The 23305-nt window shown below is 39.3% G+C and overlaps 1 protein-coding gene across 7 annotated transcripts in view; it reads left to right on the forward strand.

The window, feature by feature from the left end:
• Nucleotides 1-23305, forward strand: part of LOC124554712 (phosphatidylinositol-binding clathrin assembly protein LAP) — a 156301-nt gene that overhangs the window by 127473 nt on the left and 5523 nt on the right. For 2 of the 7 annotated variants that reach the window (XM_047128351.1, XM_047128353.1), the window contains 7 exons: nt 5713-5842; nt 6389-6475; nt 13250-13939; nt 17963-18104; nt 18988-19090; nt 20297-20341; nt 22053-22262. In XM_047128351.1, coding sequence (XP_046984307.1) covers nt 5713-5842; nt 6389-6475; nt 13250-13939; nt 17963-18104; nt 18988-19090; nt 20297-20341; nt 22053-22262 — 1407 coding nt within the window. Of the gene's footprint in view, nt 1-5712; nt 5843-6388; nt 6476-13249; nt 13940-17893; nt 18105-18987; nt 19091-20296; nt 20342-22052; nt 22263-23305 lie in introns of all 7 variants that reach the window. The other 5 variants (XM_047128352.1, XM_047128355.1, XM_047128356.1 and 2 more) reach the window with 5 other exon arrangements.

Raw genomic sequence — 23305 nt, forward strand, 5'->3', positions numbered from 1 at the left:
AAAACAGCAATGCTTGTTGCAGGGAATCATCCTGTGTCCCAGTCTCTGTAACTGTGGAAAGCTTTTTCCCAGTACACAACCAGGTATAACACACTACCAATCAATAATAGCTGATGCACTTGCAATTATAATAAATTAACTTAAAAGGGAACCTCCCCGTCGCACCCCCCTCAGATTTAGTCATAAGTTGGCACAGTGGATAGGCCTTGAAAAACTGAACACAGATCAATCAAGAAAACAGGAAGTAGTTGTGTGGAACTATGAAAAAATAAGCAAAATATACAAACTGAGTAGTCCATGCGCAAGATAAGCAACATTAAGGACAATATGAGCTCAGGAGTGCCGTGGTCCCATGGTTAGCGTGAGCAGCTGCGGAACGACAGGTCCTTGGTTCAAGTCTTCCATCGAATGAAAAATTTATTTTATTTTATTTAATTTTTGATAATCACATCCACAAGAAAACCTAAATCGGGCAAGGTAGAAGAATCTTTTTACCCATTCGCCAAGTGTAAAAGTTAGGTGGGTCGACAACATATTCCTGTCATGTGACGCATATTCATCACCAGTGTCATATAGAATATATCAGACGTGTTTTCCTGTGGAGGAATCGGTTGACCTATGACCTCGCGATCAAATGTTTTCGGTTCCCATTGGAGAGGCACGTCCTTTCGTCTACTAATCGCACGGTTTTGTGGTGCGGTTGCAAAACACAGACACTATACTTATTACAGTGAACAGAGACGTCAATGAACGAACGGACAGATCATAACTTTGCGAAAATAAAATTTTAACTCAAGGGAAGGCTTGAACCAAGGACCTCTCATTCGGGAACTGCTCACGCTAACCACGGGACCACGGCACTCCTGAGCTCACATTGTCCTTAATGTTGCTTATCTTGCGCATGGACTACTCAGTTGGTATATTTTGCTTATTTTTTCATAGTTCCACACAACTTCTTCCTGTTTTCTCGATTGATCTGTGTTCAGTTTTTCAAGGCCTATCCACTGTGCCAACTTATAACTAAATCTGAGGGGGGTGCGATGGGGAGGTTCCTTTGTTAGAAATATGTCTTGTGAGCTATCTCAACTTGGTACATTGCCTAGCCATATGCCCATTTCAGTAAAAAATCTACCGAGACATACTCGGCGCAAGATGCAGTGTGCCATATAAAATTACATTGGGAACACCTTGCTGTTTGCAAATACTACTATCTGGTATTGCCACGACATAGTGACACATCAACTGATATTAATGGTTCCACTTTGTGCCATCGCATTTCCACGAATCTTCTGACTATACACCCATCTTCTGTACTTCGGTGTGCAGAAACAATTCACTCACCTCATTGACACTGAGCTGTGACTGTGCCAGCATGCTGCTTTGAGGTAAAGTCTTCTTATTACCTGAAGTGGCCTGGGGTGAAGAGCCGTTTATATGCGTGGGTGGATTGGGGTGGCGAGCCTTCATGAGGATGCAGACTGTTGGTGGCTCAGGTAAAAATATTAGAAAGCTAAAAAATTCTGTTGAGAAACATGCTAATACACACATTGTTTTGTGATGCAATGGCCTTGCCCCCCTGTGTGCGGTGTGGTTGACTCTCGGTGAGCTGTGATGGCCAGCTGTCGGCTAAGAAGACAGCCATGATGTCTAAGCCAGGAATGCTGATGCCCATAAGCCCACTCGTCAGCGTCTGAACCAATTACGTATGGTGTGGCTGGTCACAGAAGCCTTCTGGAGTTTTCGCAGGGTGACAGCCTCCAGGATTGGAAGTCACACTTGCAAAAAAAAAAGGTCACATGGCACCAGGACATGTGCACCCAGGTAGTAGGATAAGCAGGAGTACCATCAGGGCAAGAGTGAAGTAAGTCTAGAGGCAGACCACCACTAGGAAGGCACAAAGTCGAGGGTGGGTGACAACATGCTAGATGATACTGTGGGGGGGGGGGGGGAGGGAGGGGGAGGGGGAGGGGGAGGGTCGGAGACCCAAATTTCTAGTGACTGATGGCTTACCCGTATCTACCCGGCGTCCGGCATAGTCGTCAATGTAGGTAGGTGCTGCCAGACAGCAGATACCTCTGCTAGAACTGACAGCTATTTATACTATTCAGAAGCTTGCTCATTGTGCTGATTTACTGCTACCAGCAATGTGTGGAGTAACAGACTGTGACTAAGCAGTGTAAAAACAACTTGGCTTGTCCTGAAAGAGCCCAGACTTCTGCTGCATTGACAGGATTGTGGTGCTCAATCTGTCCCACGTTGCAGTTCTCAAACAATCATCTTGATGCAACAGACGTGTGCAACAGATATGCTGACACATTGGTGACCACCAGCTGATGATGATTTAAACTGCTGTGGTGGAACTGGTATTTTCCTCAGCATGTACTTTCTGGTGTTGCCCCCTTGCATTTTTCTACGCTATTAGTGCATTAATGTTTGTGAATGGGTGCTAATGACCTTAGTAGTTGAGTGCCCTAAAAAAAAAACCACGTGCAACCCAATAACCACCAGAAACTGCACTTTAATAGTCCTTTCTGTTGTAACTGAATTTAGTGACAACTGCTGTGGTCAGTGCTGCTAGCAGACTTGCTCACTACTGTGGGAGGCTGCCATGCATGTTTCCTGCCCAATAACATGGTGATCTGCACCTGTGTGTTCTGTAGCAAAAATGGCAGTGGCGAAAACGCTAGTTCAGATTTGATGAGGGGCGAGGTGCACATGGTGTGTTGCTTGTGTATGCTGAGGGCTGTGGCCTGCCATATCCTCCCATTGAGACAAGAGGTGGTGTTCTCCAGCCTCTCTGGCAGGCATTGTAGTAAACATTTGGGGGGCAGCAGCCTCTGATACTGTCCACTACCTGCCAGCTTGCTCAGGTTCACCTCTTGTGTTACTGAGAGGATGATTTGATGCATCTCTGACAAGCAAGTCACCATATGAACCACAGAAGCGGATCTAGGATATTTGGTCTGGTGAAGGTATTAAAGTGTCACAAAAATTGACAACTTCCTGTTGCCAGTTACTTCCCTGTGGTAAAATTGTCCCAAATGTTGCATCTTGTAGGGAGAGCTGCTAAATGAGCTCACTTTCTAGTAACTCGCACTTTTCATAATTGGGCAGGTTCATCATCGTGTCACTAACCTCACTGGTGGATTGGCTTCCTAGTAGGGCTACTACATGTCCATATTTGATGGACTGTTTTGTTATTCTGGTGGTGATGAAATGATTTCAATGCATGTGAACCAAAGTGACAGACAATTCCTCCAGAGAGCTGGTGCTTCAAATGCTATGCAGTTCACTTGCACTGCTGGGACATTTCCAAGAGGGGAGGGGGATAGTGATATCTGTAACCCTTGAAATATGGAAAGTTAAAGGGTATGGGAGTTGGATGATTTGGTAAAGAGAAGGTTGGGGGGGGGGGGGGGTGTATGCAAGGAAAGAAGTGAGCATGGAGCTGTGCAGTAGTTTGTGGAGTAGTTAGTGGAGAAGAGAGAGAGGTAGGATGAGGAGAATGCAAAGGGAGTGAGGGAATGCTTGAAAGGCACTACGCACCTACGCAAATTGGTGAATTTGGTTTTGGGGGCGGAGGGAGGACAGATGGCTCAGAAATTCACAGTAAGTGGAGTCAACTCGAAGTTCATTGTGCCATGTTCGGGCAGTGGGCAGTGAACCTTGTCCTTGGCCACAGTATTTGACAGTTGCCATTCATCCAAGTGAACAGTTGATATAAGACTGTGCTGTAGTTTTATATGGAAGGTACATGGTGTAGCTGCTTAAGCAGGGGACCTCCTTTCAATGGCATATGATTTGCCTATGACAGGAATAAAGTAAAATATGCTCTGCAAGTTCACAGAGTGGATCTTTCACATTAGTCCTTCGTAAGGGTATGACAGCATTGTGATAACACCATAAGTGTAAACAAACTTGTTAACTTGGCAATTCTGTAGTGAATTTCATATTTCTAGTATTATACATAGCTTCTCCAATCTTGGTGCAATTGTTTTCACGTATAGTTCAGGAGATACCATGATATGAAGATATCGTAAATTCATTACTGTGCAAAATATAAGTGTTAAAATTGAAGCTTAAGAACCAACAACCTTGTCAATTTTGTAGGCTGATTGTTCCTGATTTACAGAAGGTACTTAAATTTCCATAGTTGAATAGTTACACCCATTTTTTTATATCCTGTCATGTTTCTAAATTGTTTTGATGTGATTGAAGCTCACAATTTTCTGAAGCTGTTGATAATAATTTCCCATATTTTGATTTTAAGGAAAATAATCAAAATTTAAACTTCAGTCAAATAAATTAATGGGCATTCTCTTAGTTATGTGGAATATGGATTAAGATAGTCACCTGTTTTTTTGAAAATAGGATGATTCAAATAAATTATTATATGGAATAGTCAGTCTGAGATCTGATATGGTTACTTCATAATGTTCTCTTCTGTGTCATATTGATTTATCATTTTCTCAAAATCGACACAAAACCATAAATTCGTGTGTGTGTGTGTGTGTGTGTGTGTGTGTGTGTGTGTGTGTGTGTGTGTGTGTGTGTGTGTGTGTGTGTGTGTGTGTGTGTGTGTGTGTGTGGGGGGGGGGGGGGGGGGGGGGGTTGGTGTGTTTGCATTTTCAATTGACACCCCTAATATGCCATGTTCCAGTGCACCATCCCTGTGTAGATTAGCGGCTTTGTTTTCAGTGTTAAATGAACAGAAAAGTTGACAGGGTAAGGATCAAAACATTTCAAGTTGCCAAAGTATCATCACATTTTACATATTCTTTTTAGTTGTTTCTATGAAAATTTCCTAGAATTCTGAATATCTTTTTGGAGCTTCATTCATAAAAGCTCTCTAAAAGATATTGTTTCATCATAGAGCCTAACATTTAACAGACTAATTTAGAGAAATAGCTAGGAGAACATAAGAGGTGACGATAGATTTATTACTCTCATAACATATATGCTACTCATTGGATCAGGCTACAGCAGACATGTCAGAAAGTAGTGTTACAATTCACTTACGTGAAAATATAGCTGTGATTTAGGTAGTATAAACTTCAGTTGTTTGGTATTTAAACTACAATGTTCAAATATTTAAGTTTGCTCTATTATTGTGGCTTTTTAAATACTTTTTCTCCCTTTATTAGCTCTTTAGATACTATGAATTTGTCAAAAGTATAAAGTGGCACTTCTTTCATCACTTTTGGTGGAATTCCAAAACAATGCAGAAATGTTGGCCTATTTTTAAGAGGTATTAGTAGTTTATTTTGGGCTATCTGTTTGATTATGATTAGTTCTTCACAACTTGCCGATAAGTTCACAGCATTGCAAAACTGTGCCCTTTTCTCTTAGGAAATGAGTTGATGAAAAATTTCATGCTGATTTGTAAGCATTTTATGGCTTATGAATGTTGTAGAGAGGTAGAAGGGTAAGTGCATGTCATAGATTAGACTACTTGCAGAAACCAAAAGTACTTTGGGAGCAAAGGCATGCATTTAAACAGAAACAAATTGTTCTTTCTGGGATGAATATTTTTAAAAAGGAAATGAGTGCAGAGAATATTCAGACAACTGTGTTGGATGTAAATGGTATAAGAGAGAGAACTTCAGTATTGTGTGCTCAATTTCAGTTCCTAGCAAAGGTATAGTATCTGTAAATTGTATTTGTGGAGAAAAGAGCAGCTCTTTTGCATTTCACATTGTTAAATTGTTTCAGCAAATCGTAAAGGCATCAGATGACCTTCTGCAGTTGAGTGGAAATCCATTTGCAGACATATTCTCAGCAACACCACAGCCAGTGTCTGTTCCAGCTGGGAAGACTTCAACGGACATTTGGTTATCAAATGGTAAGCAAAGAGACATTGAATTTGAAATTTGCTCATATTGAAAGAGCACACATCCTTTCATGTAAATAGTGACTTACAGCAAAACATGACCTATTGTTGTATTTGGGTGATGGGTGAATGAAAACTATTCTTGTGCAGGGTTCCAAATAAACCTCTTAAGCAGTTATCGGTGAATTTTCTGCACCTTATGTTTATTGATCTTGATAGATGTTCATAAAATTCTAGTAGAATGATTTTTGTAGTTTGGCGAAGGTAGGGAATTGAACCAGAATGATTCCTTCAGAGAGAATAAAACTGAAGTTGGAACTAGTCAGTAACTTCTCTGTGTCTCTGTGTCTCTGTGTCTCTGTGTCTCTCTCTCTCTCTCTCTCTCTCTCTCTCTCTCTCTGTCTCTCTCTCTCTCCATGATTTTTGTGAAAATCAAATGGGCAGGTTAAGTCCTGGCTGGCAACTACAACTTGTTTCAAAGATAAGTAGATAAATTGTTGGATTATGAAACTGGTGGAATACTGACACCTCATACTGTTTTTTTTTTTTTTTTTTTAGGTTTCAAGCCTACACCAGTGTCCAGCACAAACGCATTTGTTTCTGACCAGAACTTCACATCAGTTTTTGGAGGTGGTGAGGCAACAGGTAAGTTACTAAGTAAAAACTTGACATTCTGAAGGCTTAATGGTTTCAATTGAGAAAAGATTTACTTTGGAATGCTCTTTCCACTGTGGAAGTGTTCATGACTGAAGTTTGCCAACAGTTGCAAAAGAAAAAAACATCGGTATATTCTGATTTAGTGCTTTGGGAGGAGTTAGGGCAAAGATATTAGGAAAGTAGGGGGAGGGGTAGAGGGAGGGACAAAACTCCAAAAGTTTAGTAGATTTGAAAGCCCAATAGCTGTTACATGCTATGTGGTAGTAATTATTCCTCTTAGTTTCATTGTGTATGGTGTCAGTATGTTGTGTTGCATGGTGATTCGATGGGGTAAGTGCTAGACAAAAAATTCAGATGTTAAGTTTTCAATCTCTAGGCAGTCCTTGCTTCTTCTATCATTTATTGCTTCTTCTACCTCTGGCAATGATTCTTTAGTGTGAAAAAGGCCAAGTTGCAGTATGTTAAGAGTCCATTCAACTGTAGGTCATCTAATTGACAGGGTAAGTTTCCAAGAAGTCAGAAGACCATAAGAGCATAACACATGCAATAAGAATACGCCAGGGGGAGAAGCAAACCAATAAAACTTCAGGAATATTGCTGCATGATGAGATATGTGTCAGATAGGACATCAGAAAAGTCCAAAGGGCAGTTCATTTTTGTTATGAAATAAGGGATAGAGTGCTATGGATATGATATGAAAACTGAGGTTGCAATCATTAAAAAAAAGTGTTCCATTGCCACAGGAGGTTTGTATGAAATTCTAACCCCAACTTTCTCCTCGGAATGTAAAAGTATTTTGTTGGTGCCCATCTATATAGTGAAAAATGATCTTCATAACCAGAGAAATCAGAGCTCACATGGAAAGATGTAGGTGGATATAAGCTTTCAGCACATGTAAGTAAAGACACTATGGACAGAGGAGGAGTTGCCATATATGTTAAAATCTGTCAGTGTGGAAAATTTGGAAACTAAAAATTTTTGTGTAGAGCAGCATATAGAAGCATGTGCATGTCAGCTTAATCCAAATAATGGCACTTCCATAATTGTAGCCGTATATAGGTCCCCATTGGGAAATTTTAAGGTACTTTTGAAGAACTTGGATTCTTTGTTGTGCTGTCAGACAGAGGAAAGCAAATTGTTTGTGGGGATTTCAATGTAGATTTTCTGAAAGAGTCAGATAGAAAGCTTGACCTTGAAGTATTACTTGGTTCTTTCAATTTGACATAAGTTATTAATTTTCCTACTTGGGTGATACAGGAAAGTGGCACATTGATAGATGTTTTCATAGACAAAGATAAATTTAATCAAATAAAAACGTTCCCTGTTAAGAATGGTCTGTCTCATCATGATGCACAGCTAGTTGGAGTATGATATAGCTCCATACAGTAAAGCAAAACAGTCCTCCAAAATATTGCGTTCAATTAATGATTTAACAATTCAAAATTTTAGGGAAAGCTTTTAAAAGTTAACCTATTTCATGATACCTTTGAGAGTATATTTGAAAACTGTTTGCTGAAGAAAACAGTAAAATATAATTGTAAGAAACCATGTAAAAAGCTGCAGCTTACTAAAGGGATAAAATATCTTAAAAGGGAAAAAGGGCAACTGAGAGCACAGGAAGACTGTGTTTCTATCAGACACAGTGAAAAGTTTGTCAACAAGTCAGAGGTAGAAAAACATTATTAATAATCATTTTTTAAATGTTGTAGAGAAAATAGGATCCAGCTGTTCATTAGAAAATGCAAGATGGTATATTGAAGAGGCAGTACTTATGCAATTTGATAAAAGTGAAATTCAACCCCTCTCTCCCACTGAAATTAGGAAAATAATAAATTCAGTCAAAAGTAAAAGCTCACATGGAATTGATGGCATATCCAACAGAGTATTAAAATTTTTTTCCAGATAAACTGAAATGCGCTATTGTTAAACCATTGCATAAAAAAGGGATGGAGCTGATGCTAACATCTACTGCCCAATCTCATCTGTGATAGCTTTATCCAAAATTCTTGAAAAAGTAATGTATTCAAGAGTAGCATCGCATATTCGTAAAAATGAAGTACTAACAAAATGTCAGTTTGGTTTTCAGGAAGGTTTTTCAACAGAAAATGCTACATATGCTTTCACTGATCAAATATTAAATGCATTGAATAACCAAACGTCACACATTGGGACACTTTGAGCTCTCACAGGCTTTTGATTGTGTGAATCATGAAATTCTTCTAGATAAGCTTAAATATTGTGGTATGAGTGAGACAGTGCACAAATGGTTTAATTCATATTTGACTGGAAGAATGCAGAAGGTTGAAATTGACAGTACAGATGGTCTGCAAAAACCAGCAAAATCCTTTAACTGCAGAGGTATCAAGAATGGTGTCCCACAGGGCTGTCATGGGTCCCATATTCTTAATATATATTAATGACTTGCCGCTCTGTATTCATGAAGATGGAAAGCTAGTTCTCCTCGATGATGAAAGTATAGAAATCACACCCAACATGCCAGAATCAGCTGAGGAAATTGCAAATAATGTCTTTCAGAAAATTAAGTGGTTCTTTGCAAATAGACTCGCTACGTTTTGAGAAAACACAGTTTATACAATTCTGTACAGTACGTGGCATAAAACCATTGATAGAGATTATGAACAGAAATACGTTACTAAGGCAGAATACTGAAAATGAGAACTTGAATTTGAAGAAACACCTTGATGATCTGCTGAAACAGTTAGGTTCTGCTACTTATGCTATTTGTGTTATTGCTAATTTTGGTGATAAACATATTGGTAAATTAGCCTACTATGCTTATTTTTTGCTCACTGTTTTTATATGGCATCATACTTTGGGGCAATTCATCATTGAGAGAGAGTGTTCATTGCACAAATGCGTGTAACCAGAATAATAGCTGGAGCCCACCCAGACATTTAAGGAACTCTGGATATTCACAGTACCTTTGCAATACATAGATTCACTTATGAAATTTGTCATTAATAACCAATTCCAGTTCAAAAATGACTGCAAAGTGCATAGCTACAACACTAGAAGAAATCGTAATCTTCTCTATTCTGGATTAAATCTCACTTTGGCACAGAAAGGGGTGAATTATGCTGCCACAAAAATCTTTGGTCATTTGCCAAATAGTATTAAGTCAGACAGATGGTCAAGCAACATTTAAAAGCAAATTAAAAGAATTTCTGAATGATAAATCCTTCTACTCAATAGATGAATTCTTAGATACGAAGTAGTAACTGGAGAAAAAAAATTATTTTGTGTAAAGAAAACTTAACTTGAAGTGACACGTTCCACATCATTAGGAAACGTATTCATGATCTATGGAACAGGGATTTATGTATGTATGTATGTATGTATGTATGTGATAGTTCTTCCTGTGCACTGTTACAGAGTGGAATGGTAGAGAAATAGCTTGAAGGTGGTTCAATGAACCTTTTGCCAAGCAAGTAATTCTAAACTGGAGTAATTGTGTAAAAGTAGATGATGTTAAGTTCTGAGAGCATGGATGGAAGACAGGTGGTGCGTGTAGGGCAGCTAAATTTATATTTGATTTTAGCCATGAAATTTTGCAGTTTATTCACAGTGTTTCAGAAAACACCAAAATTAAAAAAAAAATTGGTCACAAAGTTAACATTTTCTATTCATTGGTAGATTTCAAAATGGGGAGCCACACAGTTAAACATAACAAACTTTGTTGGTAAAATGATTCACTTCAGATACTTTTCGATGCACTCCTGTTTCTCTGTAGCTGGCACATGCACACGAGTCTTACAATGAAATGTAGAGAATAATCTTTTGTCTTCTGGCATAACTTTCCAGATTTATTTTGCACAGTGGTGTGTACCAGTTCTTGAATAAACTTCCCCCTACAGTCCAGAGAATCATTTTCTCCAACTTATTTTTGGTAAAAGACATGCATTGGAGACACGTTAATGTAGCTGAAAGTTTCTCTGTACCACACTTTCAGGTTTTCACTCTTCATTGGATGAATAGTCAGTGTCTAGCCACTTACCTGTACCTCGTAAATATTTCCTAGTCATTCACTATTCTTGAAATGGCCACTACCTTTATCCTTCCTTTCTTTTTAGATATGATCTTCATGGAGGTGAAGTGTGAAAATATATCTGATCTCGCTGCATTCCTTACTCCACCATCTGCAGTGTGTATTAGGCGACTAAAGATTTCTGTTTCTCCTACTTCACCTTTAGCCCAGGCCACTCACTTTACAGTGTCAAGATGTGGCCCAATACTTGACCATATTTGTATGTTCCTGCCACAATGTACTACCATGTTCTACAAATAACCTGAAAAAAAATGAGAACATCATTCAAAGTCTTGATAGTTTCACAATAATGAGTTTAAGAAGACTGAGGTTCCATTTCCAGAACCTGAGGCTCCCATTCACAACAGAATTCTGGTCAGGTGCACGCACATCACAAAATCTTGTCTTGACGAGCAGTAATTGATTGCACCTTATAACATTGAATATAGTTCACAGTAATATTCGTGTTAGCAGAAAATGAGGAAAAAGAATAACGATATTAGTCTATTTCATGACATCAATCTCAAAATTATTAGTTATAGATACTGTATACAGGAAATAAGTTTAACCACATAATACCAGACGCAATAACAAAGCAAAAATACATGTATATCTGACAAACATGACTTTCCACGTGAGGAAACTTTTGTTGCTGTGATACATACAAATTCACTTTTAGTGCGGTATGAACTGGTTAATTGGTTACAGAAAGTTGGGAGTTCTAATGGATCCACTGAATTATTTATTACTACTTTGTTGTGGACTTACTGTAAATGAACATGTCCTTTGTTCTGAGCAGATGTCGTCAAAACACATACACTTTAAGTATGTCCTGCTGATCAAACAATGTAGACTATTCAAATTTTATCAGTCCCACTGTCCTCGGTCACATACGCTGTTGCTATGCATGCTTTGTTACTTTCAGTGGAAGATTAAATCTATTCCTCATCCCTACACACTTCTAGCCATGAAACAATAAGTTGTCATCCTAAGCACATGGCTCAGATGACCCAGCCATATTTACACATTCACACCAAACAGATGCTAAGTCACTGCACTCAGAACTGTAGTTTCCTAAACCTACCAGCTGAAAAAGGTTGAGAGAATGCTGAAATAGTTAAGATCATGTCACCAGAGGCCAGCAACTATGTCTTGAGAGAAACTGATCTTAAAAAGAAAAAATTCTAGTATTTTGCTTCAGATTGTCCCATTTGTTTTAATGATACTGATTTTTGTAGAAATTTTCAGTAGCTTCAGATAAGCTGTAGCTGCAGACAAGCCCATCAATCCTATTTTCTTGTGCACAGCTTCCATGAATCCGGAAGTAATTGAAGGAAACTTTGTCCAGTACATAGAACTGACAGGTTGTTCTGCAACAAAAAATTAAGCTGAAGTAGACAGAAATTTGAATGAAAGCATTAACCATTATTAAGACAAATACGCAAATAGTTACATAACAAATACTAAAACAACGAACTCGGATACATGCCTTCATTTGATACTGTGCCCGGCTTTCATACAAAGAAAAAACAAAACTGTCACAACATAATATTGTGTTGACATAAAGTTAGGTGTTGGCGTGTGTAAAGGAATTTACAAGACTGGATAAGTATAAAACAGTAGTAAAGTGCAGAGACTTCTACAATTGTTAACTCGGCAGGGTTATTTATGACTAGTATTCTTGCTTTCAAACAGAGAATTTAAGATTTTATACTTTATCTTCCATATTGTGTGTTAACGTTGCAGCACTTCGTCCACTTGTGCCCATATTTAGGAACATAATTAAGTAGGAAAATGTCTCCGTAAGTTACATTCATTGTGCAGTCACTGAACTGCAGATGTGCTTACAGTGTGGAGCTATTCCTGTTCATAGAATGTCACAGCTTCAGAATCTAATAAACACTGATTAGTGACAAACAAGGCAGCCTATGTAGCTCTTGGATCAATCTGTGGACATGTAATTAAAGAAAGTATGCATAAAGTTGATGCATGTACAAAAACACAAAGTAAAAATTATAACTTTGTAGGTTTGTGTTGTGACATTTAATGATTCACTGTAATCTTTAACTTTAAATCCCAAAACATTTAGGAAAATGGAAAACGTGAAATTACTTCAGCTTATAATTTTAGCATGGAGCAGGTTGCTCAAATAATTTTGCAAAATGGCTTCTGGTGTGAAACTCCAGTCATGAACAGTGTTGTCGAATCATTAAATTTGAATTCAGTTTTTGTAACATAATATAAATGCTATGTACTCATCTGCACTAAGACCATAACAGCACAGATGCATGATACCTTTCATTATAACATACTGCTTGCATTGCACTTTTTAATGTATTTCTTCAAAAACATTTGTCTTTATCAATTCTTCTTTCTCACCTCTCCCGATGTAGCTTTACTCGGTGATTTTTTGCTGAGAGTTACTTTGTACTGAGGAATTGGGCCACAGCTTTTATTTGAATGGCTGTAGTGGTACTGGCCAATTAAATTGTTCAAAATTGAAAGCTATATATTCACTTAGCTGTTACAAAGCAGATAGTGTTAACTCACAAGCTGCATCTGATTCTGCTGTTAATCAGGAATATATCATTCCAGTCACTCCTTTATTACCTGACAAATTTTTGTAATTTGTAGATGACAGATACTCAGATTTGGCAACAACTTCTGTGTAACCCTGTCCTGCTATTCTGTTCACAAATTGTTGTTCTTTCCGCAAGCTGCGACTGCCGGGACGGCTGCACCGAATCCCTTCGTGTCCGACTTTAGCCCGGCTCATGGAAGCCACCAGGAAACCACCTCCTCAGCCATGGCCACTGGGTCGGGGATATTTGACGAGCAAACAAAACGGGGGGACAGTGGGAATGATCTTTTTGGGAACGATTTTGGAGGCAGTCGAGACACTGGCTTATTCGCAGGGGGTGAGGGACTCTTGCAACCCACAGAGGTATCAGGTTTAGAGGAAAAAAAGGTCAGAGAGGAACAGTCAGTGTCTGATAATAGCATTACAGAGGGATCTGCCCAGATGGCTGCGAAAGTGGCATCACCTCCACCTCCCCGTCCTCCTCCTCCTGCTACAAGTGGAACACCGAGGACGGACTCTCCTGTGCCTGCTGGAGGCTCTCCTAGCAGACCTGCTCCTGCCAATATTCCATCAAAGAGTGCTTTTGAGGACCTCAATGAAAGTATTCGCGCTGCTCTGGGTGGCTCACCTACGCGACCTCCACCCTCTGTGGGGTCAGTCACAACATCTGTGCCTGCATCGTATCCTGCGCAGCCTATGTATGGTGGGTTCGATATGGGGATAATGGCCGGAGGAGGAGGAGGTGGAGGTGTGGCGTTTGGCCAGACACCTGCTGGTGCTCCTATGGGCTACGGCTCACCAGCCAAACGAGGAATGGGCATGACAGGTGACTCAATTGGATGCTGTTGACTTCTGCTTCTATGTTACACATCTGCTTATGGCTTTCTAGTAGTTGCCAGCTTTGCTTTAGCCAGTGTGTCAGGGTATTGAGAAGTTAATGTTCAGTACTTGCAATTCAGAAATACTTCGTAAGTAAAACTGATAATTTTTTTGTATAAATAGTCATCACCCTTATGAAATTCGAGACACAATTTAAAAATGCAGTATTAAAATTTAAATTTGTTCCCAGTTTACTTAAATTTCTACTTATGTGTCTTTAAAAATGCATAAAAATTGAATTTACTATTTAAACTGGCAATTTTTCCATTTCAATGATTTTTGAAGTTACACAATAGTTCATCTTAGGATAAGCTTACATAGTGCTAATATGAAGGACTCTGTATACATAATCCTCGTGACATGTTATTTATATTATAGTTTGTATGTTGCATTAAATAGATGTAGAATATAGTAACATTGAATGGGTGAATATATAATGGAAGGTTATCAGAGGCATTAAGTTCTTAGTTAGGTGTTGGATCTTAAAGTATTGGAGGAATATTATTTGTGCTTATTGTGTGCATGTGTTGCAGTATCTCCTTGCACTCCATGTTGTCAATGTGCTTGTTATGTGGCTATGCTATACTAACATAAATAGTTTTCTGGAGGAAGAACTAATCTTTATTTTCACCTATGTGCAAAGTAACAAAATGAAATGACAAATACTGATACAATAATGACAAATAATTCTGAGGCTGTGGCATTGCCCAACCCCAGATGTCTGATGGTACGTAATGATGGAGATATTGCTATGGAGATCTTAGTAACTGCATACGTGCAAGAGGAGGAGGAGGAGGAGGAGGAGACGACTTTAGTGGGGAAACTACCAGTCTCATATCGAGACAGAATTTTGATGTTACAAGAAGGTACGGCCAAACTTTCAGGAAACATTCCTCACACACACACAAACAAAGAAAATATGTTATGTGGACATGTGTCCGGAAATGCTTAATTTCTGTGTTAGAGCTCATTTTAGTTTCGTCAGTATGTACTGTACTTCCTCGATTCACCACCATGATTTCATACGGGGTACTCTACCTGTGCTGCTAGAACATGTGCCTTTACAAGTACGACACATGTGGTTCATGCACGATGGAGCTCCTGCACATTTCAGTCGAAGTGTTCGTACGCTTCTCAACAACAGATTCGGTGACCGATGGATTGGTAGAGGTGGACCAATTCCATGGCCTGCACGCTCTCCTGACCTCAACCCTCTTGACTTTCATTTATGGGGGCGTTTGAAAGCTCTTGTCTACGCAACCCGGGTACCAAATGTAGAGACTCTTCGTGCTCGTATTGTGGACGGCTGTGATACGCCATTCTCCAGGGCTGCATCAGCACATCAGGGATTCCATGCGACTGGAGGGTGGATGCATGTATCCTCGCTAACGGAGGACATTTTGAACATTTCCTGTAACAGTGTTTGAAGTCACGCTGGTACATTCTGTTGCTGTGTGTTTCCATTCCGTGATTAATGTGATTTGAAGAGAAGTAATAAAATGAGCTCTAACATGGAAAGTAAGTGTTTCCGGACACATGTCCACATAACATATTTTCTTTCTTTGTGTGTGAGGAATGTTTCCTGAAAGTTTGGCCGTACATTTTTGTAACACCCTGCATATAATCTCCAAATGAATTGCTGTCGAAAATTCTGATAGTGTCAACAGCGGGTAAAAAAAGGATCGTGTGCGTTTTCCATTCTGAACTTGAGCTTAATGCAAATGTGGTCATAGACCGTGCTGAGACTTAGCTTATAGTAATTAGTTAATTTGCAGATCCTGTCAATTGAATAGCAGTTTTGCTTAAGAAGCACCTTAGTTATTGTAACTATGTAATAGTTTTAAGAAATAAGACCTTGGTAATACCCACACTTGTAAAAGTTGAATTTTAATTTTGACATTACATTTCTTTGGAAGTCTAGAAAGTAATAAGATACAAATTCACACACTGCATGATAAAACTAGTATCACAGTTGCAAAAGCTGTTGCATAGTATTTTTAAAGTACACAACATTGCTTCCAAAGTTTAACTAAGTGATGTAGTTTCTCGTGAAGAGGGGGTTACAGCTTGTTACTGTCAATACTGAGTGAAATTTTTTTTTCTATGAGGGAACTTCAAAAGAAAAGGTATGAAACAACACTGTCATATAATTGAAGTCTATTCCAAAGTAATCACCAGAGGCCTGAGAAAATCTACCCCATGGTATCAGTAGCTGAAAGATTACCTGTTCCCGGAATTCCTGTCACTGTGTCCTGCAGTTAGTCATCAGAGTGCTTCGTGATGTTTGTTTAGCAAATAACATACATGGAAGTTGCAGGGCAGCATGTCCAGGCAGTAGGGCTGATGTTAAAGTTGGTCGCACTTGAACTTGGCCATTATACTTCGTGTGACCATGGAGGCCTGTGGACACAAGTTACTGTTGAGTAGAATCAGTGGCACCACCTTTCCCCCCCCCCCCCCCCCCCCCCCCCCCTTTTGAGGAACCCATGGTGTCTGCTGTTGGACTTCGTAGGCTACAGTGTCTCTCATAGTACATACCACTGTTAATGGTTTTTCTGTGCTTGAGGAATTTGATGAGTATTTTACCTTGGACATCAAAAATGAAGCGAGCATCAACTGGACTGCTGAGTGCAAATCTTTGAACTTTTTTGGGGCATGTGGCAACATTACATTCGTGTTTCTAGATGTGACTCATATCCCAGAGTAGCATACACAAATTTCAACCTGTTTGGTTGTTACGTTGTTTCATACCTTTCCATTTGATGAATATTGTTTCAACTATTTAAACTGGTTCTTGATAGGGTCATTTATTTTGTTGCTACTTACTGACTTTGGTGAGTGAGTGAGTGAGTGTTTTTGGGAGGAGGAAAAAGAGACTAATCCTTCAAACATTAGTCTTTAACACTCCTAAAGACTACAAAATTATGGTAGTTACCAAAAAATTAAGTGCTAATAGTTCTTCCTTCCTTCTAGTATTCACTCCCAACTTGTTGGAATGCTGTAATGACAATATTTTTATACATAGTAATGTCTATCCATGAATTCGGGACCTTGGGAGAAAACTTAGAGCATTTACCTCAGTGTTAACTTTCGGAGATTGAAAGGTAAAGAAATTGACGTATTTTCCAAAAAGGTTAAGATTCACCTCAAACATAGTAAGCTTTTGTTAGCCTTTCCTGTTTGTGTTGTTCAACATTTACACTTCTGTTACTTCCATTTAATTTCCTCCCAGTATAAGAAGATAGTTCGAGAGGATAGCGTTTAGTACTATGTGCATCACAAATAAGAATGATCTCCTCTCTTCTTGAGGATTAAGCCAAGGTTTTGCATAACCTACTGCCTCTTTTTCCTCCAATTTGAAGTTTTGTTTAGTAAGTTGCTACTAGAGCAGCATCAGGATTGATAATTGTAGTAATATCACAGTATTAATGAAACTAGGTTTCTGTAGTAAGTGATTTTAATTACATATAAATATAACCTTTCTCATTAGATTTAACAGACTAATAGTTATGGATATTAAAGCAGATCACTGTCATAATGTATGCATCATTAAACATAGATTTCCATATGCTCAGTAACATAAATCACTGGAACTTAAATGCTGTTAATGGTCTGTAATTCTGAGAACTATTCATTAATGCTTAAGTTTGTAGACGTACGTGTGTGTGTGTGTGTGTGTGTGTGTGTGTGTGTGTGTGTGTGTGTGTGTGTGTGTGTGTGTGTGTGTGTGTACACTTCATCTTGGCAAGTCCCAACACTGCTTCATGGTCACCTGTGCTACTCTCTGCTAATAAATTTAACTAGAAATTTATGTTGAAAGCATGTTGGGGTTTCTTAAGAACTAGCTTGGTTTTGTTGCTTGGCTGGCATGGTGGCGGTCGTATGCTTGTTGATGCGCTAGGTTTTGATGGCTTGGGCGATGTGTTGCTACCATCTCAGCAACACAGTGGTGGTCCTGGTCCCGTTTCAGCAGTCCCAGGCCTAGCTGCCACTGCTGCAAGCTCTGTACCTGCAGACAGCAGCAGTAAGGTGCTCACTGGAGACTTGGATAGCAGCCTTGCTTCTCTGGCACAGAACTTAACTATCAACAAGGGCAGCACTCAGACTGTGAAGTAAGTCACTGTAATTTAGATTGGTCTCCATTTTTAGTAATAGAATGCCATTGGAAAGCACTGTGAAAAGGAAAGCTTTTTGTAGTTGCTGGAATACTGTTAATTACATTAGTATCATATATTTGAAAGGAAGATTGTTGATATGGTATACAGAAGGGGTGCAGTGATTAACAGCAAATTGTTCAACATGTTTTTCAAAGAAAAATTTCTCAATTGGGGGTGGTGTAATCAGTACCAAATGTGCCAGTTCTGCAAATAAGAAATGAAATGCAGCTTCAAAAATATTAGTAGTGGCTCCCCCCCCCCCCCCCCCTCTCTCTCTCTCTCTCTCTCTCTCTCTCTCTCTCTCTCTCTCTCTCTCTCTCTCTCTCTCTCTCTCTCTCTCCCCCCCCCCCCCGTTTGTGCCTATGACAGCAATACTTAATGTTAGGTTCTTCATTCCCTTAGGTTACCAGAGGAACTAAATTTCACTGCACCTCATCTATTTATGCCTTTACTGTACCTGTACAGTGCACAGTTCAGATTGTTGTATCAGGAAGTGGATGGGGGAAGACATTGGAGATAACTTACTTTTAAGACATATAAACAATGGTTTGTTTAGCATTGACTTACTGAAAATGTGGATATAGTATTTAAGTTCATAAATAATAATTAGCAGCTGCCCCTTTGAATATCCTGTACAGTATGTAATGTTTTAACAAAAATTTAGTAGTAGTAATCTCTCTTTTTTATGCATTCAGTTCAGATTACAGATAAGTGAAAAACCGCATCTAATTGTCAAGTTGTATATACAGAACAGGTGCGTGTGTGTCCGTGTATACGTACATACGTATGTACATCTCTTGTTTAATTCTTTCCTAACTATTGAAATAATTTGATACAGGGGTGTTCAGTGGAACTCGCCCAAAAACGCTGCAAAACCAGGAGCCACTGGTTGGTCCCCACAACCGATGGCTGCAACGACTGGTGCTGGATATCGACCTATGGTAATTGCTGCATTAAAATATTTTTTTTCTTTATGCTGCTAGAGTAATGGTATAGTATTTGGGTACTGCAATTTGTGCACCCAGCTAGTTCTGTAGAAGCAAAATGAAATTTTTGAATAGTTCTGCACCTTCTATAAATTATCAGTAAAATAATTGTAGTTCAAGAAATATTTAAAAATATTGTACTCTATTTGAAGTTAGTGATGGCATTCTCTATCTCTATCTCTCTCTCTCTATCTCTCTCTCTCTCTCTCTCTCTATCTCTATCTCTATCTCTATCTCTCTCTGTCTATCTCTATCTCTCTCTCTCTGTGTCTATCTCTCTCTGTCTCTCTCTCTCTCTCTCTCTCTCTCTCTGTGTCTATCTCTCTCTGTCTCTCTCTCTCTCTCTCTCTCTGTCTATCTCTCTCTGTCTCTCTCTCTCTCTCTCTGTCTATCTCTCTCTGTCTCTCTCTCTCTCTCTCTGTCTATCTCTCTCTCTCTGTCTCTATATCTCTCTCTATCTCTATATCTCTCTATATCTCTATATCTCTCTATATCTCTATATCTCTCTCTATCTCTATATCTCTCTCTATCTCTATATCTCTCTATCTCTCTATCTCTATATCTCTCTATCTCTATATCTCTCTATCTCTATATCTCTCTATCTCTATATCTCTCTATCTCTATATCTCTCTATCTCTATATCTCTCTATCTCTATATCTCTCTATCTCTATCTCTCTCTATCTCTATATCTCTCTATCTCTATCTCTCTCTATCTCTCTCTGTGTCTATCTCTCTCTATCTCTATCTCTCTCTATCTCTATCTCTCTCTCTGTGTCTATCTCTCTCTCTCTCTCTGTGTCTCTCTCTCTCTCTCTCTCTCTCTCTCTCTCTCTCTCTCTCTCTCTCTCTCTCTCTCTCTCTCTCTCTCTCTCTCTCTCTGTCTATATCTCTCTCTCTCTCTCTCTCTCCCCTCCTTTACTCTGAATATTGTCAGAATTACTTAGCATGTTTGGCATGGATTTGAGTACAGTTACTCATTGATTTACAGAAAGTCCTTTGCTGATGTGTATGAAGGACATCATTTCTTCTGGGCATGTCTGCAGCTTTTAAATTGCTATGTTAATTCAACTTGTAATAATTTTTGCTCTGCTTTTCATAGTGGTGTTTGGTTATAGTATATGGCAGTGGGCTGAGCATGATGCTGGTGATTAATATTTCAGGGGCCCGGAATGACCAGTATGCCATTTCAAGCATTATCACCTGTGGTAAGTGTTTTAATTCATTACTGAAACTGCTTGGGCATGCTTTGTTGTGTTATTCATGGTGTTACAGTGTACTGTATTAGCAGATTTGCAAAGGAGATGCAGTTTTTCAGCGGTGTGTCATTTCAGCATTTTGTATCTCATCTTGGTATAATTATTGTTTACTTTCAATGTGGCTTTAAAAAAATCATGTAACACACTGTGTGTGTGTGTGTGTGTGTGTGTGTGTGTGTGTGTGTGTGTCAGACAACAGATAAATTTAACTACTTCTGAGGAATTTAGTTTGTCATAAGAGGGTACAAAATATAGTAGTGGGAAAAAAAATTGAAACACAGAGTGCTTCTGTGTGTTCCTAAATATGAAAGATTCCTATTAGTTTCATGCCAGTCGTATAACAGTGGTGCTAGTAGCTTCACTGGGGATTCAAATCAGGTTTGCATTAAATACATAAGGTACTGGATGTGTTGGTTACCTCTGGCTCTGGACTTGGAGGGGTGGGGGGTGGGGGGGTGGGTGGTGCTGTTTTTAGTCAAGAATGCCTTTAGAGCCAAAAATACTATTATCAGCACCCCACTTCGTTTTAAAAAATCCTGAAAGACTTGGCAGTAACGCAGCCTATGTACATGGTTGTTGGCAGTAATGGTCGTGATAATGTAGGGTTGCAAGAAGACTGGTCTCTGGATGTTCGTGTCACTACAAACATGGATGATAGTCACATTTGGCGCGTGGCTCTGGTGCGTCATACTGCATCTGCACCAGAAATTTGAGCAGCAGTTGGCACCACATTGACACAACGAACTGGTTCAAATCTGTTACTTGAAGTACAGCTCCGAGCCAGACTCCCTGTAGTGTGCATCCCATAGATGACAAACCACAGCCATTTGTGACTTCAGTGGTGTCAAGTGAGAGCTCATAACAGAGCAGGGTGGAGGGCTGTTGTGTTTCCTGGTGAAAGCTGGTTCTACCTCAGTGCGTGATAGCTGTGAGTGAGTTTAGGTGGTGGCCAGTTGAGGATGTGTAACCAACCTGTCTGCTTGCTAGGCACACTGGACCCACAGCTGGAGTGGTGCAATTTCATATAATAGGAAGAGCACTCTTGTGGTTATCAAATACACCCTGATTGTACAAATTTGCACTCATCTGATGATTGGACATGCCGTGCTGCCTTTTTGTGAGCAGTATTCCATGGGGTGTTTCCCAGCAGGATAATGCTCACCCACGTACTGCTGTTGTAACCAAATGTGCTCTACATTGTGTTGACATGTTGCCTCAGCCTGCTCGATCACTAGATCTGTCTCCAATCGAGCACATACTGGACATCATTGAACAATTATAGGATTATTGGTCCCTGTACTGACCTGCCAAGTGCAGCAGGCATGGAACTCCATCCCACAAGCTAACATTTGGCATGTGTAGAACACAATGCAAGCATGCAAATGTGCTTGCATTCAACACTGGCAGTTACACTGGCTATTAATGTACCAGCATTTCACATTTGCAATGGCTCATCTCGCACATACATTAATCTGTGATCTTGCAGTGTGAATCAGTTAAATATGTTACGTAAGCAAATGTAATCCAGTTTTCATTGCTCTACATTAATTATTCTTTGGTGTTGAAATTTTTATGTCCAACGGTGTATTGTAGCAGAATGCGTGAGCTAAGTGCACATTTTGGCTAATAGTATGTGTCTGAGGATTTTTTTATATCATAGAATTTGCAGGGCATACGACCAGTAGGCGCTGTCCCTATTATGGGTAATCCTGGCATGATTGGAGGTGGTGCTACCATGATGGGGAGCCCTCGAATTGGGGGACCGGCACCTGGTATGATGGCTGCAACACCTGCACCCACTTTGAATGCACAGCAAGCACAACAGCAAGCCCAACAAGGGACACAACTTGATCCTTTTGGAGCTTTGTAGGTAAGCTGTCATTCTTCTTGCCTTCCAGAGGATAGGCTCACATTTTATGCTTAAGCTGTGCTAAAACTGAAACAAATTGAGTTGTGAACTTTCTAGCAGTTAACTTATCAATTAAAAGCTACACCCACAACGACATTTAATGTTGCATAAGAAAATGTTAAATTGTGAATGGTCCACCAATATTGTCAGGAAATGTCATTTTCAGTATTTGTTGACAATCTGACAATTATAGCATATTTTAGTTACAGCTAAATGAAACACACATTTTCTGATCTTGATTATCATAGGGATTTCTTAAAGCATGTTTCATCATTGTTGTTATTCAGCTAATGAATACTTAACTAGTGGGTTTGATGAAATGCTTAATGCCCTTTATCTGTGGCACTGAAAAATGAACTTGATATGGTAATGTGAACATCTGCAAATAAAACAAAACACATTGCTTGAGGGTGTTGATTAGTGTTCATTGAGTATTTGGCGAATTATCTGTTCCTATTTGAGACTGGCTAGACATCAAAGAAGTCAAACATCCAGTTACAGCAAATTTGAGGATGAGATAGTGTTGGTGAGACAAAAGTGAATATTAATAACAGAAATACCTGGACAGTTCACAGGCATGTCACAACCATTGATCTAATAACAATAATTAGAAAATGCCGTCCATTTTTCAAACAACTAGATATGTAAATAAGTCTAGCCCAAGCTGGGACAAGTGATCTCAAAATTTCTATTACCTACCAGGAATTATTGTTCGGCCTATAATGATTGGAACTGCGTAATGTATTGATGCCATTGATCAAAATATCTGTCGATGAGGAATATGGGTGTTGCAGATATGCAGCAGGAGCTTGTGTTGTGGAATACGTCCTTCCAACCTATAGTGTCCTGATACTATATATGTCTGCTTCTTCTGTTACAGGGAATATTTAAAGCCAAGGTTTACATTTTTCTTCCAAGTAATGTAGTGCATGCTCTAGCAAACGTTCCTGTAAATGGCTGCAATTTTAAATGCAGGTGCACCAAACTATGTACACTACTTGTCA

Source organism: Schistocerca americana, chromosome X, assembly GCF_021461395.2.
Source record: "Schistocerca americana isolate TAMUIC-IGC-003095 chromosome X, iqSchAmer2.1, whole genome shotgun sequence".
NCBI lineage: Eukaryota > Metazoa > Arthropoda > Insecta > Orthoptera > Acrididae > Schistocerca > Schistocerca americana.